At 43.4% G+C, this 17,734-nt stretch overlaps 1 protein-coding gene across 4 annotated transcripts in view; it reads right to left on the bottom strand.

Moving 5' to 3' along the window:
- The window catches only part of sema3fb (sema domain, immunoglobulin domain (Ig), short basic domain, secreted, (semaphorin) 3Fb), a 93,262-nt gene extending 76,691 nt beyond the window's left edge, over positions 1–16,571 (bottom strand). For all 4 annotated transcript variants that reach the window (XM_021609471.2, XM_021609472.2, XM_021609474.2 and 1 more), the window contains exons 1-2: positions 16,163–16,571; positions 13,459–13,614 (exon numbers count right to left, since the gene is read on the bottom strand). In XM_021609471.2, coding sequence (XP_021465146.2) covers positions 13,459–13,576 — 118 coding nt within the window. In that variant the 5' untranslated portion in view covers positions 13,577–13,614; positions 16,163–16,571. The remainder of the gene's footprint in view (positions 1–13,458; positions 13,615–16,162) is intronic.
- Positions 16,572–17,734: the final 1,163 nt, after the last annotated feature.

Below are 17,734 nucleotides of genomic sequence, written 5' to 3'. Positions count from 1 at the left end.
CATTCACCAAGGCATTTTAAAAAAGCATTCTCTTTTCTCTCCACACCCATAATATCCACAGATATTTCCGATTACAACACCGGGCTCATGTCGACATGGCGATAGGCCAGCCAGAGGAGAGAGAGTGAACAATCCTCCCAGCTCCTCTGACTCCATCCAAGCACCCCCATGTCCACCCAAGGACTTCATTTTTCACCCATATTCAAAGCAGCTGTCGTCCCTTTGCATCTCCAAAGCGATCCTCTCTGGGGCCGACCTATAGAGTACATGCAGCACAGAGAGAGGCCTGTGGGATGCGGTGCGGGGCATTCATTGACAAAAAGGCCTGATGCCAGTTTGACACCCACCCCCAGGTCTCCCAGAATGTGAATGAACTTCTGTGAATGGGAGGCAGACCTATACAAACGCCCCTGTGGCTTGAGAGGCCTGCGGGACCTTCACAGGGGGAAGAGTGTGTGGGCGACACACAACAACAACAACAACAAGGGGAATGCATGCCGGGGTCCCCCCTTTCACTCCCTCACCAATGGAGAGGAGGCACCACCAAGGAGGAGGGGGGGGGCCTTGAAAAGATGAGCCACAAACAAAACCAGAGGGGGTAAAAGCTGCCCTGGCATGGCCTCAATTGATGTGGATGCGAGCCCATCTCCTCACATAACAATCAACACCTACCTACTCCACCAACATGCAAGAGGCAGCAAAGGGAAAAGTAGAAATCAGCATTTCAAAACGCCCCACCACAAAAGCATCAAAGCAACACGCATCCTATTACGCCTGAGTGCTCTTTGGAGCCACTTCCCATACATTGTGCCTTCCTAAGGGCTTAGTTTCCCCTGTTCCAAATGGGGGATATGACTACAGCTGACCAGAGGTGGAGTGGGGGGACTTGACAGTCATAAAGGGAACCGAGAGAGAGTGGGTGAAATGCTGATGGTAATTTAATCTAAGTGAGAAAAAATGAAAACGTACTTGACGTTTAGAGGTGTACCTCTTGAAATGATATTGTTATATTATCCATATTATTCCAGCTTGATGTCTATATCTGTTGCATGCATTGGAAAACACTTAGTTGGTATACTTGATGTAAAATGACCTGAAGTTAACGAAGTAGCTAGCATTTTGATAAAACAGAATGTTTTAATGCCCAGAACTGTACGTTCAGACATGGTGCATGGAGTCTTCTTTTTTAATAGTTGGTTTGCAACATCGTACTATGGCCAACTTATATGACCTTTTCTTCCTGAGGTCCAACTCAGTTGAGCCCATTTGGTTCAGGTCTAAACTTTACTCGCCCACTCTCATAACTCAGCTTGGTGACTGCATGGTGTTCCCGGTGTCAGCCCAGAGAGAGAGAGAGACTACGGTAACAGAATCTCCGACTGACAGAAGGGTGAGAAATGATGGTTGGGCGGAATGATCAGAGGGGAAGAGCGCCCTTGACCTCCTCAGTCAGAGTAAGGCCTGCTGGCACAAACTTTCGGAGGAATTCCCACATAGCTCACCTCTTGGGAGAAAGGAGCAGTGTCCATGAATGCATGTGAGAGTGCTACTGTCTATCTGTTTAAGACAAATAGGGTATGTATGGGTTAAGTCCATATCCCATGTTACGTGGCATAACTCCTGAGATATACCAACAAACATCAACTAAATAAATAGATTATCCAGCTGGACACATTTTCAGAGGATGGTTGTTGTGCCTCAACGTGCTCCCCATACTGCTGAGAGAGAGAGAGACAAGTTTGAGATTTAGCCAATTACTAAACAACAGTAGCTACCATGAAAGACAGGAGCCATCACAACCATCTTGTTCCCACCCTGACACCCTGAGAGAGATTTCCTTAAACAGATGGAGGACAAAACAAGATTAAAACTACATGAATGTACTGTACAACCACCCATCCCCAACTCTACAGGCATGTTCACCTCGTATCTTAAAATACACTTTTTCAAGTGCTGCTGTCATGAGCCGTTGTGGTAATGAGAATAGCACTGGTGCTGTGTTCTCCCTGTATCCAAATGACAAGACAAAGAAGCCTGTCAAGGTCATGGCTCAGTCAAACTGCACTTGATCACTGCGTGGGTCACTGCATTCAGGTTCTCTCTCTCTCTGTCTCTCCCTCCCTCATTCTCTCTTTTTCCCACCACTCCAGTAAATCAGAGCATTTTAAGTTGGTCCTGTTATAATACTCTCACTTTCACCAGGGTTCTGTTTTCAGGTAGCTTTCCAGCCTCAGCTCAGGTTTAGGGAGGATACATCCATGCATGCACACGTAACTAATTATTAGGCATCTAATCCATCTGGACTATCATTCTCACTGACACCTTAATCGTATCTTCCACAGGCTTAGTACTACATCTAAGAATACACTGTGGTTCAGGTCTCAAACTGAGAGCAGAGAGTGCCGGGTACAATAGGACAGAGCCAGGCAGGATTCTAGACCTGTTTATCCAGTAAGCACTAATGCTCTGTCTTGACTGGTGAGAAAAGCCACCAAATCCCACAGGATGTGCCAATTGTGCCACCTAGAAAAGAGTCACCTTGAAGGGTAAAGCCCTGCAGGTGAGGGAAACATTTTAGTTTCACTGCTCCGGTTGAACCTGGCAAGCCTGTTCTGAAAGAGAGCTCATTTCTGAGAACCATGTATTGCTCAGTACCATGTATTGCTTGTATCAGTTTTTGTATCATATTTTTGGACAAAGTGACAATATAATCTTGCTCTCTAAGTTTGTCCATATACAGTGGCTTGCGAAAGTATTCACCCCCTAACATATTTCCTATTATGTTGCCTTACAACCTGGAATTAAAATAGATTTTTTTTGGGGGGGGGTTGTATCATTTGATTTACACAACATGCCTACCATTTTGAAGATGCAAAATATTTTTTTATTGTGAAACCAAAAAGAAATAAGACAACAAAATGAAAACTTGAGTGTGCATAACTATTCACCCCACCAAAATCAATACTATTTAGAGCCACCTTTTGCAGCAATTACAAATGCATGTCTCTTGGGGTATGTCTCTATAAGATTGGCACATCTAGCCACTGGGAATTTTGGCCATTCTTCAAGGCAAAACTGCTCCAGCTCCTTCAAGTTGGATGGGTTCTGCTGGTGTACAGCAATCTTTAAGTCATACCAAAGATTCTCAAATGGATTGAGGTCTGGGCTTTGACTAGGCCATTCCAAGACATTTAAATGTTTCCCATTAAACCACTCGAGTGTTGCTTTAACAGTATGCTTATGGTCATTTGGAAGGTGAACCTCCGTTCCTGTCTCAAATCTCTGGAAGACTGAAACAGGTTTCCCTCAAGAATTTCACTGTATTTAGAATCATTCATCCTTTCTTCAATTCTGACCAGTTTCCCAGTCCCTGCCAATGTAAAACATCCCCACAGCATGATGCTGCCACCACCATGCTTCAATGTGGGGATGGTGTTCTCGGGGTGAGGAGAGGTGTTGGGTTTACGCCAGACATAGCGTTTTCCTTGATGGACAAAAATCTACATTTTAGTCTCATCTGACCAGAGTACCTTCTTCCATATGTTTCGGGAGTCTCCCACAAGCCTTTTGGCGGACACAAAGCGTGTTTGCTTATTTTTTTCTTTAAGCTGTGTTTTTTCTGGCCACTCTTCCCTAAAGCCCATCTCAGTGGAGATTTAATGGTGCTCCGTGGGATGTTCAAAGTTTCTGATAATTTTTTTACAACTCAACCCTGATCTGTACTTCTCAACAACTTTGTCCCTGACCTGTTTGAAGAGCTCCTTGGTCTTCATGGTGCCGCTTGCTTGGTGGTGCCCCTTGCTTAGTGGTGTTGCAGACTCTTGCTTAGTCGTGCTTAGTGGTGTTGCAGACTCTGGGGCCTTTCAGGACACGTGTATATATACATGACAGATCATGTGACACTTAGATTGCACACAGGTGGACTTTATTTAACAATTATGTGACTTCTGAAGGTAATTGGTTGCACCATATCTTATTTAGGGGCCTCATAGCAAAGAAGGTGAATACATATGCACGCACCACTTTTCTGTTTTGAATTTTTTAGAATTTATTTGAAGTTATTTGTTTAATTTCACTTCACCAATTGGGACTATTTTGTGTATGTGTATTACATGTAATCTCTCCCAAAATATTTTTAAATTACAGGTTGTAATGCATCAAAATAGGAAAAACGCCAAGGGGGATGAATACTTTTTCAAGGCACTGTACAAGCCATCTGTAACTGTAGCTGCATGTAGTTCACTAAATGTCATTCCTTACCAACGGGAGAGAAGACTGACTTTGCTTGTAGACTGAAAATGTCTGCACACGTTCTCTGTAAGAGGTTCAGTGTAACCTTCACAATATCAATATAAAAACAAATGTGTACAGGCCCCGCTGGTCTGCTACAGTAGGGAAGAAGTTATTCATAGTGTCTGGATGATTTGGATTTTGCAGCATGGCGAGGGAGCAACAGATGCAACAACAACAACTTTCTGCGAAACAGAAGTCTTTTTGGGACGATCTCAGTTTCAATGAAGACAAGAATCTAAAAGAATCAGGAACCCAAGTCCAGCGAGGATGTCCACAGGTGAAAGTCGGAGCAGTGTAGGAACACCACACACACACACACACACACACACACACACACACACACACACACACACACACACACACACACACACACACACACATGCGCACACACACACACACACGCACACACACGCACACACACGCACACACACGCACACACGCACACTCGCCAGCAGCTCTGTTCCTGTGTGTGCTAAAAGAGATCACCATTACCACTCCAGGAATCCCAAACACTCCACTCCCTTTGCATTTACTGCCATTCCTTTGTTAATTGAAGAGAGAAGGAAGAAAGAAGGAGTGAGAGAAAGGGGGGAGGGAGTTTGAGAAGAAGAGATGGAGTGGGAATAGGAGAGAGGGAGTGGGAGTAGGAGAGAGGGAGTGGGAATAGGAGAGAGGGAGTGGGAGTAGGAGAGAGGGAGTGGGAGTAGGAGAGAGGTTGTGGGAGAAGGAGAGAGGGAGTGGGAGTAGGAGAGGGAGTGGGAGAAGGAGAGAGGGCTCTGCACCAGGAAACTGAGCGGCTGAGATGGGGAGGGCTATGTTTAGATGACACACTGTCACCTTCAGTTTCCCTCCCCAGAATAATCCGCCTGCTGCACTTAGGGTCCCTGCCGAGCACAGTGGGGATTGGACCTGCCTGTGTCTCCTGTTCCTCCACAGAATCTGTTTACACACTTAATGACACACACACATATGCACTCCGCACACACGCACTACCACACAACAGATCCCTCATGAAAGCATGAAACAGACTTTATCAACATCTATCTTTCAGCAACTGGGCCCAGATGTGCACACACTGAGCAATGCTACTAACTCTTATTTAACCCCAATAGATTCCAGAGAGAAGCCCCAACCCTTTATCAGCATAAAAAATGAGGACCACCCAAGTGGTTTTTGATACATATTCTCTTAAAGACTTCATGGCTGTGGTCTCAGTATGGCATAAAAACATGGTCTCAGCATGACTCCCTGCTTAGATAGAGGTTAATTAAAAAATAAATAAAATGGTCACATGGCCTTAGGTACTGTACTGTAAGCTTTCTGCAGACTCAAGTGCCAACTGGCAAGATTCTGTAACAGCGATTCTATAACCCATCACTACAATGACCTCAATTCATGGGCTGTCATAAAACCTACAGTGTGCCTTTACTGACCAACACATGAAGATGTGAGACAATATTAAAACTGAATTTAGGACAGTATGTACAGAACCACTCCCCCATGTGTGACCCTTCTGGGATCACAAACCCCTCTAACACACCACCTGATGTGGGTGAGGGTGAGGGGGTAAGGGTGAGGGGGTGTGGTGGTGAGGTGGGGGGGGGGGGGGGGGGGGGGTAAGGGTGAGGGGTAGGGGTAGGGGTAGGAGTAAGATGAAGGCAGCTTTCTACATGACTAATCCTGTCAAGTAGGAAACACAGCTCTGCCTTTAGTGCTCTCACACTGTGTAAACAGATTTACAAATAGTTTTGGTTAATTACTAATCCATGGAGCTATACTGTTGGTATGCCAGCCAACCACTCACTAAGTGGGGGGGACTCATGCCACCCTCCCCTTCACCCCTTACACACCCTTACCTTCACCTCCCTTCCACTACACCCCCTCACTTCCCCTCCCATCTCTTCCCTTCCACTCCCTTCCCCTCCCCATCACCCCCTCCTATCATGTGGACCAAAGTGGAGGATCAACACTGGTTTTGGAACACAAGAGCTCAATCTACTGACCTCACAGCATAGAGATTCAACAATCTCTCTCTCTCTGTCTCTCATGCGCACACACACACACACACACAATTTTGTACACAAACAATATGCATCTGACAGAGTGAGACTTGCTTGCCTGACAGAAGTGACACACTTGACACGTGTATCATGAATACAAAACCCAGAGAGAAAGGCACGACCAGGCAGTGTTTCCACATATCCACTGGCCTTCATCTGTCTCTGGTTAACAACTATATTACAGATGAGCGCTATGTGCCTGACACTTAGCGGAGCACAGCATTTCTCACTAAATATAGCTGCTATGGGGAGAAACTGAGGTCTGGGCCAGGGCCAATGTAATATATATTTTTTAATGCTTTGTCAGTAATTACCTCTCCACCACTGGCCTGCTAACTGTAATTAGAAAACATAGCCAAACATTTTCATCTGTGCCAGATGACAGCGGTTTGGTTTCATAGATTCAACACGTCTTGTGGTCCATAGGAGTGTTATGAGCTAGGTATTCGGTGTAAAGGTGTGTCTAAATGTGTACGCTTGAGGTGCCATGAAAATCAGGGCAGGTTGGAGAGACAGCCATGGAAACTGTCATGGAGCTAATAGCCTCATACACACAGCCAATTGTCCCTATATTAATGATCTTCATATGGAAACCACATTATGGGTGGTTGATGTCCTTGATGATCTTCCTGGCCTTCCTCTGACAATCTTGTGCTGTAGGTGTCCTGGAGTGCAGGTAGGTTGCCCCCGGTGATGCGTTGGGCAGACCGCACCACCCTCTGGAGAGCCCTGCAGTTGCGGGCGGTGCAGTTGCCATACCAGGCGGTGATACAGCCCGACAGGATGCTCTAAATTGTGCATATATAAAAGTTTGTGAGGGTTTTAGGGGCCAAGTAAAAAAATAATCTACCTCCTGACGTGGAGGAGGCACTTCTGCGCCTTCTTCACCACACTGTCTGTGTGGGTGGACCATTTCAGATTGTCAGTGATGTGCTCGTCGAGGAACTTGAAGCTTTCCACCTTCTCCACTGCGATCCCGGAAAGGGGCGTGCTCCCTCTGCTGTTTCCTGAAGTCCACAATCAGCTCCTTGATTTTGTTTTATTGACGTTGAGTGAGAGGTTATTTTCATGGTACCACTTTCCCAGGGCCCTCACCTCCTCCCTGTAGGCTGTCTCATCATTGTTGGTAATCAGGCCTACTACTTTTGGGTTGTCTGTAAACTTAATGATTGAGTTGGAGGCGTGATTGGCCACGCAGTCATGGGTGGACAATACAGGAGGGGGCTGAGAACACACCCTTGTGGGGCCCCTGTGTTGAGAGTGTTGAATCCTACCTTCACCACCTGGGGGAGGCCTGTCATGAAGTCCAGGATCCAGTTGCACAGGGCGGGGTTCAGACACAGGGCCCCGAGCTTAATGATGAGCTTGAAGGATACTATGGTGTTGAATGCTGAGCTATAGTCAATGAACAGCATTCTTACATAGGTATTCCTCTTGTCCAGATGGGAAAGAGCGGTCTGCAGTGCGATGGCAATTGCATTGTCTGTGGATCTATTGGGGCGGTAAGCAAATTGAAGTGGGTCTAGGGTGTCAGGTAAAGTAGAGGTGATATGATCTTTAACTAGCCTCTAAAAGCACTTCATGACAAAATGAGTGCTACGGGGCGATAGTCATTTAGTTCAGTTACCTTTGCTTTCTTGGGTACAGGAACAATGGTGGACATCTTGAAGAAAGTTGGGACAGCAGACTGGGATAGGAAGAGATTGAATATGTCCGTAAACACTACAGCCATCTGGTCTGCGCATGCTCTGAGGACGCGGGTATGGATGCCATCTGGGCCGGCAGTATTGTGAGGGTTAACACGCTTAAATGTCCTACTCACGTTCAGCCATGGAGAAGGAGAGCCCACAGTCTTTGATAACGGGCCCGTTGGTGGCACTGTGTTATCGTCAAAGCTGGCAAAGAAGGTGTTTAGCTAGTCCGGAAGCAAGACGTTGGTGTCCGCGACGTGGCTGGTTTTCCCATTGTAGTGAGTAATTGTCTGTAGACCTTGCCACACATGTCTCGTGTCTGAGACGTTGAATTGCGACACCACTTTGTCTCTGTATTGACGTATTGCCTGTTTGATAGCCTAACAGAGAGAATAACCATACTGTTCATATTCAGCCATATTGCCAGTCACCATGCCATGGTTAAATGCAGTGGTTCGCGCTTTCAGTTTTGCGTGAATGCTGCCATAAATCCACGGTTTCTGGTCTACGTAGGTCACAGTGGGTACAACATCTCCTATACACTTCCTGATGAACTCAGTCACCGTATCCATATATTTGTTGCTGTTATTCTCAGAGGCTACCCGGAACATATCCCAGGCCGAGTGATCAAACAATCTTGAAGCATTAATTCCGATTGGTCAGACTAGCGTTGAATAGACCTTATCATGGGTACTTCTTGTTTGAGTTTCTGTCTATAGGAAGGGATGAGCAAAATGGAGTCATGATCAGATTTGCCAATGGGAGGGCGGGGGAGAGCCTTGTAAGAATTTCGAAAAGTAGCAGTGGTCCAATGTTTTCCCAGCGCGAGCACTACAGCCAATGTCATGGTAGAACTTCGGTAGCGTTTTCCTCACATTTGCTTTGTTAAAATCCACAGATACAATAAATGCTGCCTCAGGATATGTGCTTTCCAGTTTGCATAAAGTCCAGTGTAGTTCTTTGAGGGCCATCATGGTATCGGCTTGAGGGGGAATATACACGGCTCTGACTATAAACAAAGATAATTCTCTTTGGAGGTAATATGGTTGGCATTTGATTGTGATGTATTCTAGGTTGGGTGAACAAAAGGAATTGAGTTTCTGTATGTTATCACAATCACACCATTCTTCCCGAAGACTTCTTTATTCCTGACTGCGCGATGTACTGAGAAGCCTGGCTGTATGGACAGGGACAGTATATCCCAAGAGAGTCATGTTTCCATGTGTGTATGACACTCATAGGATTGTTTGATAAATCACGCATTTTCTATGTGTACGACCTACTGCCATAATCAGTTTAATATCAAACTATTAGTGTGCATGTAAACAAACATACTCAGGAGTTCAGGATGAGAAAACTATGTCTAATATATTCCTAACCTAAGTGAACACTTGGGTTATTGTCTGTATTCTGCATTGGCTAGTGCAGACAGTGAGAGGGCACAACTGGGGGATTAGCTGAAAGATGAACTGGCACTCAGATTTTTTTAAAGGAAAACAACTATTGCTAAACGGCATGTACTAACAGTATTAAGCTGCTTTTTATTCATGGTTTTTAAATCCTTCTCTGTTGTTGTGCAGGTTCTAAGGCTTTAACCCAGAAAAACACTGGCAAATAACACTTTAGATTACAGATAAATTAATACTGTTCTTCAAGGGCACTGCCATTCATGAGTGCAGGGCTTTTAGCCCTGAAGGGGAGTTTTTAACCCCAACAGCACCCGAAATAGAGTCTGCTGCTACCCCCGGCATGGATGGGGAGGATGCAGATGACAACTGTGATTGAAAGACAGGGGCAATCATTCAGTGTAGCTTCCTCCTGCTCTGAGACACCTACCGCTGGCAATCCCGACCATAACCACGGTGGTAACAGTGACCCCCTTCCAGAGGATTTGGTCCTGTATGCCAATGGGGGAGTAATGTGATGTCACGGCATGGTCCATAATTCCAGGGACTACACTGGAGAACAGCCGTTTCAAATGTCATTAAGTCCGTCAGGGAAAAGGTGAAAGGGAGAGTAAAGGTGCATGTATAACTTCTCGCTAGCAGTTAATGGGAAGCTAGAAACAGCAAACACAACATCAAACACAACCAATTATATGCGAGTATACACACTAGTGTGCTCCATGGTCTTATCAGCACGTATCTAGTGATGGTGGTTGCAGGGCAGGGCTATGTCACCTTCACAGCCATGGTCATGTTATTTACAACTGTAGTGGCTCTTGACCCTGTGCCTTTTACAACAACATTAAACAAAAGCTGACATTCTATAAGAGTACAATAAGCATTTAGTCAGTTATAGTAAGCTACGTATTTACCAGCACAGCTGTAGCCAGGGTCCACGTGTGGTTTAAGACCTCAAAAGGCAGAGCTAGAAGCATGAATTTAGATCCGTAACGCATGAGCAGAAATGTGTCAGAGGCGGAATATGGGCCAACATAGTAAGGTTACACTTATCTGTGATGCAGGGGAATTCTATACCAAAACATAATGGAGAAACTTCCCTGGAGCAATGCCTAGCAGTGCATTTGTTCATCCAAATGATTTGTCATTCTCCATGGGTCTTGTCAAACTGTGATACGGAATGAGTAATCTGTAAAAGTACACAGATAAATCTGTTGTAATATTTAAATGGATTTACAAGGGGCCTTGCATGTAAACAATAACTTAGTAGTTGTCACATTGGATGCCTGTATTCTCTCACACAATCCGTTTGCATGGCAATAAACCCAATCTGGAATAATGCCTTTAACTCCATTTATTACATAAATATAGAACTGTGTTGGTCATCGAGTTCCGTAGAAAGGAATATTATTTTTTGGCTCAGGCACACAGAGTTACGGCAGATTTCACTCCCTATGAATTCCCGCTGGCTCGGAACTCAACTTTGATCCTTAAAATACGGTCATTGGGGAAAGGCTCAAACTAATTCACTGTTTTTTCCATTTTCTTTCCAGGCCCTCTGACTTACGTGCGAAGAGGGGAGGAGACATTCCCTTCTTGGAGATTTCTGGAGACAGCAGTCTTGTCTGAGCAATACCCATAGAGTGCAATTGATTATCTATGGCGACTCACTTCTCTTTATGCCTAAGTTAGGTTGGCAATTTAAACAAGCGGTGCGCTATTGATTACATAGATTCCTATAAGCTCTCCTAACTGAAGCAGACTTCACAGCTCTGGCTATCAAAGTCCTTCACCCTGCCTGTGATCCTGCAGGGCCGGAGACAGTTGTAAGCCTGACCAAAGTCTACTTTTCCAAGGCTCTTACCTCATGTTTTCGCGAGCTACAGAGGAGTATCCTTTTGATGGCTACACTTCCTCACTGTGGTTCATATCAACAGTTACATAATTTAGCATTTCTAACTATCAAGCATTAGAGTGAATAGCTTGAGACATACTAACTAACATATCTGCATTTAATGGACACTCAGTCAGTAGACCAGACTGTGGATCATAGATGGTGTTCCCCGGGGAAACATTTAAGTGAAGCACAAAATAAAGGGGAAAGAAAAAAAACAATTAAGAGGTTCTTGATTTACTCTCCACATGTGTACGACCTGTTTTAATGGGGAAGTGAGGGCCTCTTGAGTAAGAGGTCACGGTCCTTAAACCGTCTCGGGAGAAACAGAGTTAATCAGTTTTTGGCAAGCAGCCAACTTTGTAATATTGAGAGACCGGACCGTCAGGTAACCAAGAGAGGGATGTAAGCTTAAAGTTTGTAATTAGAGATATGTTTAATATGATACAGCACCTTTATATGGTACGTTCATAACGAGTATATTCTAGCAAAAAATATATCATTATCAACTTTATGCTGTGCCAAAGCCCATAGCCAAAACATCTAAGGGTGCTATAAAGAGGATCTAAAACTTGTTGCCAACAATCTAGTAACCTAAATTGCTGGCCAATAGTCAACGTATTAAAACACTATGATATATAGGTGAGGTTACCAAGAGATTAGAAAAACAATTAAGTGCATTTCACAATATTTAAAGGCAAAACGCTCTCTCCAGAGCTTTGGAGAAAAGCAGAGTCGACCGTGACGTGCATGTTGACTGGGGAGAAAAACAAACAGGTAAGCAAGAGAGCAAGGGACTCCTCTGTCTTCTCGTCAGCTAAACAATACTGCTATAGTAAGCTGGTTTAACAGAAATGAATGACTATTTTAGCGTCTTGCAGGTGAATAAAGAACAGGCTAAAATTTCAACTACATACTTCTGAGAAAAAGATTTGAATAAAAAGTCATCCATTCTAAGAAAGGCATTGAACCAAGAAAAAAAAAACGAAAAGACCAACCTACAGTTGAGTAAAAGCAATATATTTGCAGATATTAAACTAGAGAACTGGGTAAATAATATTTTGAAAAAAAACATGAAGGAATTGCTGAGCTCTGGACATGTGCTCAGTGACATGTAAAATCCGACTTGATTAAAAAGGGAAAGAACCTTTAGTAGTGAACTGTGCCTGTCCAGTTAATCAAGTCGACTGGTGCCGTGGAGAGAGCCCAGGGAAATGGAAGGCAAAGCAAACAGGGGCACTGCTCAGTCCCTTAGCTCTGCTCCGGCTGCTAATCGCAAGCTAGATCTGAGAGTGGGACAGACCTTAGGGACAGACAGCGCTCTGCTTGGCTGAACCAGGCAATTTGCTCTCAGTAATACCCGCTACCTGCTCCCTCCCTACCCCACCTCATCTACATGACCACTGAAGTGCATGAACAAAGCCCTGAGATGTGTCGTTCTGTAGAGGGACCCCCAATCTGATAATGACCATGATAGTGTTATTATTACATGCTAATATGCTGCAGGCGACCTCTTTTTAATGCATCACTTTCACTTTTAGATTGTTCCTTTTCAATTTCAAAAGCATCAGAGAATCTAATCATGTTGATTCAAGGACACCTTATAACTAGCATTCTGTACCAGACGCAAAAGGCTTCTCAAAAATACACTGTTGTCTCTGTTAACCTCAAATTGAACCATTTTTTCTGTCTTTGTTTATGTTTTTAATTATTCGTACATACAGTCAAGTGGAAGCAGCTGCTGAGAATTACCATGCCAGGATGTTTAAGAGGGGAAGCAAATTAGCATTGCATGATTTGTTAGTGGTCACTGGGACGGGTCTGCAGTGTAACCTGAGAGTCTGAGTTCTTCCTATGGAATCTAGAGCACTTATCAAAGCCAGAATCGTCCCATTTATCTGATCATCAACTCATCAGTCACACATAAGGGTGCACACACACATTTCAGAGTAGCAGAAAACAGCAAATGAGGCGATTATTTTAAAGACGATACACCAAACTATTAGAGGAGAGCACAGCATGAACTCAAGACACCACGTAGAAACCACTAGCACAAAACACTAAACAGATAGGGATGTGGTTGGGGGAGAAATAGAGCAGAGACGTTTGCCTCTTACCTTTGAAGGAGATGAAGACGCGGGGTGCAGCATGAGGGTCGATGATGTTGTGATTGCACAGAGCCCCGACAACCAGGGCCAGGAGCATGTGGACCGTCCACAGACTGTCCAACAGCATGGTAAACCAACCTCCAGGAATAGAACGATCGCAGAACGCTGGAGGAAAGAAGAGGTCAACAATTAAAGATTTAAAAACTTCCGCTGCCAAAAGCCATACACATTATAACACAGCATCCTTGAGTGTAGATCTCGAAACATTGGTCTTCATGAGAGCTTCTTTGTGAGAGATGTGAACATCTGAAGTACATCACTGATGTTCAGGGATTATAACCAGGCCATAGGGACCTAATGCCTTTCGAACGTAGAGAATCCAGCCTTTTAGTTTTCTATACAATTCCATTTAGCAAGAGTCATATTTGACCTTTATGTATGTGTGACACAATGATGCCTCCTCCACTGTTCCCTGCCTCTTGTGCAAGAAGATGTTGTTGTCTCCTAGTCCCACCAAACACAATCCTCTTGCATGACCACCAACCCTGTGCACTACTCTGTAATTATGTACTGTAGTCACCTAATGTAAGGTTCTACCTTGTCTTCGTCACGCAATATACCTTGTTGTCACACAATTCAGTGTGACAAATGGTCACTGATGTAATCTCATCTCTACAAAGGACAATACGGTACTGAAGATAAATAAAATCAGTCTTGCCAGAACCATTTGGGACTGTTGATTGAAACTGTATATAACATTGTAATTAAATTGTGTAATGGAGCCAACCACATCAAACAGGAATGTGCAATAAACTCAAGTTATAAAGGGTAAGCAGAATACTGCATGCTTCTTTATGGGTATACAGGGTTGCCTAGAAACGTTATTTTACAAATCTACAAATTGGTCTTATTTCATGGCTTGACGGCCATCTAACCACTCTGCATGTGATTGCCAGAGGGCACATTTTAAAGGGCACTTCCACCACAAACACAAACTCAACATGTAGACTGCTGGAGAGCTGGAGCCAGAGCCTACAGTCCAAAATATATCCTCGAACCAAACGGGTTGGTTAGGGGGGATTTACGAGTATAACCATCAGCGCAAACCTCAGCTATTTATGGGCAATTTGTTAACTGGCCAGCTGTTTATTCTAAGTCAAGGGCAGATATATTTACACAATTAAATTAAACAAGTCAAGACAACAGACTATTTACAAATTACATTTCAACACACACCACATAGGCAGACACAAACACACATACAGGCGCACACACACACTGTCACACACAAAGGGATGACTTTCCACTTGATTTGATTATCTAAACAGGTCAATCTAATGTATTCATCTTAACATTCTTGAAGAAAGTGCAAGAAGTGTAGTTGCAGTGTAATAGCGTGGGCCACGGTAAAACATATTTGGCGCTAAATACAGGAATCAAGGTCAGTAGCCTTGACATTGTTCTAATCAAAGGATCAACCATGTATAATAAACATGACATCTACATTAAGGCAACGTATTCCCCACGCCATCGGTTCACTGGCATTTTGAACGGTTCCTCGTTTATTACTTTTATCAACACCATTCCTATAAAAGGTGAGGGTTGACCAATTGTCTTTTCGCGGTTCTTGCATGTGTTTTAGACAGCCAAACTTAACTTATATTGTGAGTCAAGAGTCAAGACAATCGACATGTTGAGCATAATTTACAAGCGCAGGGTGGTAAAGACCACTATTAAAACGCGCTTTCAGCCAATCACCCTCCCTGCTTGGTCCAGCCGCGCTTGTAAATTCAGCGGTCTATAGGGGATCGTATTCCAAGAGTAGCCTACATTTGTGCATGTTCCCAATTATTTGGTAATTAGCTATTTTTCCCTTTCAGGCGTGGGTAGGCTAAATACTGCATTGCTTTTCTTCGAGACGTGTGCGCTGTTAATGATTTGTGCGCTTCTACCAGCAGCAAAATAAACTTTGTGGATGACTAAATCCATCCCGTCCGTATTTTTATTCTAAAAAGAAAACACCTAGTGCATTACAAAACCACTTTGAACCATTTTTTAATTCTTATGCTATTTTAAAAACACGTCAGCTGTCAAATTCCAGTGCGAACAAAGCAATAGGCTATGAATAAGTAGTCTGGCAATTTAATTTAATCATATCGAGAAATATTTCCCTAATTTCACATCAACACTATCGGTGTTGGACTGCGAGAGATAAAGCTATACATTTTTCTGATTTTAATGCTGTAAACAATCTGAACCTGGTAGGAGTTCATGCGCAACTTGCAAGAGTGCATATAATAAATTCAAAATACTAATTTAAAGCACGTTAAAACTCACTGACATGAAATATAATATTTAGTTCGATGTTTATAACAAAGTCTAAGTGTCCAAATATTACTGTCACACTTGCAAATGCAAAAGTTCATTGTTATAATTGAAATAGCCTCATGATGGTTTTCACAAGGCTAATTAAGCATAATCGAATTAACATCTTTAAGGGTTACAATGCCAGTACAGAACTTATTAAAACCATTTTGTCAGGGGTTATTTTGAGGTAACCAAATGTCCCATCCCATGTAACACACCAGTAAAGTAAACAGCATAGATATACCTCTCACGGTAATATAAAGTAAATGAAAAATGACAGTTCTGTGCGAGCCAATTGCAGGCTGTTTGAATGCAAATCATTAACGTTATAAATAATTAGGCATACCTGATTGTCACTTTACTCTACACAAATAACTTGGAGTCCAAGTCCAACCTTACAAGTCATCGAAGAAACCAACAGAATTCCACGGAATCGTTCGCCTCAATTCTCCAAGTTTAAAATGTATAAGATCCGGGGTGCCGTGGCCCCGTTGCAGGAGTCCTTATAGAGATACACCTGGAGCCCGGTGTGTTTACCGCTGCCCGGTCCAATGCTCATGAGGCACAGCTGAAAATATCGTCTCTCCAAGTAAATATCGTGTAAGTTTAATGACCAGAAGTTGTGACAAGTCCAATGTGACAGCTCCTTCAAAATGGATCAATTGTCAGAATTCCTCGTCTGAAACTCGGCTAAACATGCAGCCAGTGTTACTGGTGAAAGTGTATTCGCTCCTGACTGCTGGGGAAACGCACTGGCAGGTGGATGCAATGGTCATTTGCGTAAAACACACCCACTAGGCGGGAAGTACCTTAGCTGCCACCGCCCATTCCTCCAGCATCTAGATGAGCAGGCTTTTAGAAAATATCGGAGTATTGTGGTGACTAACTGGACAACAGTGGCCCTCAAACCAGATTGCTTCCACAATTATGAAATGAATTTGCTTTGATAGTGTGTTACCAATGTATATGACCTTAAACATATATTATAAACTCTTATCGACGTCTATTGTAATTACGGTGAACACTTACAATTGCGACAGGAGCAATTAGGGTTAAGTGCATTGCTCAAGGGCACATCACCTAGCCAGCTCAGAGATTCTAACCAGCACCCCAATGCTCTTAATCGCTAGGCTACCTGCCACCCCTACTAGCCTACACATTGTTATAGCCTACGTGTAGACCTTACCTGCTCACAGGGCATGCTGCCTTAGTCTGTATGATAATGATATGAGAAGAAAATATCAGAGATGAATCCGGAATTAAGAAGATTAAATCACTTACCTATGATGGAACTCACTGTACCTGACAGCAATAACATCTTGGTCTTTGACACGTTTCCATGAACAATTTCTTTGATGTTGGAATGTAGGTGTGGTGTATGGACTCAAATGAAGACAGGCAGCCACTAACAATATAGCAGGAAGGCACACATCTAGCCATATATCAACAAGAAGGAAGTTCAAACACAGTTAAATGGATATTGTTGCTTGACTCGAACGTCAGACTTTTGGAAGATTTACATTAGGTCTGTATATTATAGGCAGTATTTCATTACACAAAACAGGAGTAGCATACTGCATTGCTATTATAGCTGAGACAAACTGACAAGATTACCTTCAAACAAAGGTCAACAAAACATTCACCTTCAAATATTCTACATTCCCCTTTGATTGGCTCCTTTATTGTCAACAAATCAGAGACTTGCTTATGGAACAGCAGTGACTTATCCTGTAACACAGAAATGTGTATTCCAATGTTACAAAATAGTTCTCAAAACTGTAATGGATATGAAAAATATGTTAGAGAAAGTAACCTCTGACGTCTTTATGTTTTCAGCACTTGGGAATGGGAAGGACTCAAAATCCTGTTATTCATACTCTATTTCCTCCTTTGGAATTTATATGACCATGTCTGAATC

Source organism: Oncorhynchus mykiss, chromosome 7, assembly GCF_013265735.2.
Source record: "Oncorhynchus mykiss isolate Arlee chromosome 7, USDA_OmykA_1.1, whole genome shotgun sequence".
NCBI classification, from domain to species: Eukaryota; Metazoa; Chordata; class Actinopteri; order Salmoniformes; family Salmonidae; genus Oncorhynchus; species Oncorhynchus mykiss.
The sequence above is the reverse complement of the archived record's forward strand: the minus strand, read 5'-3'. Positions and strand labels throughout refer to the sequence as shown.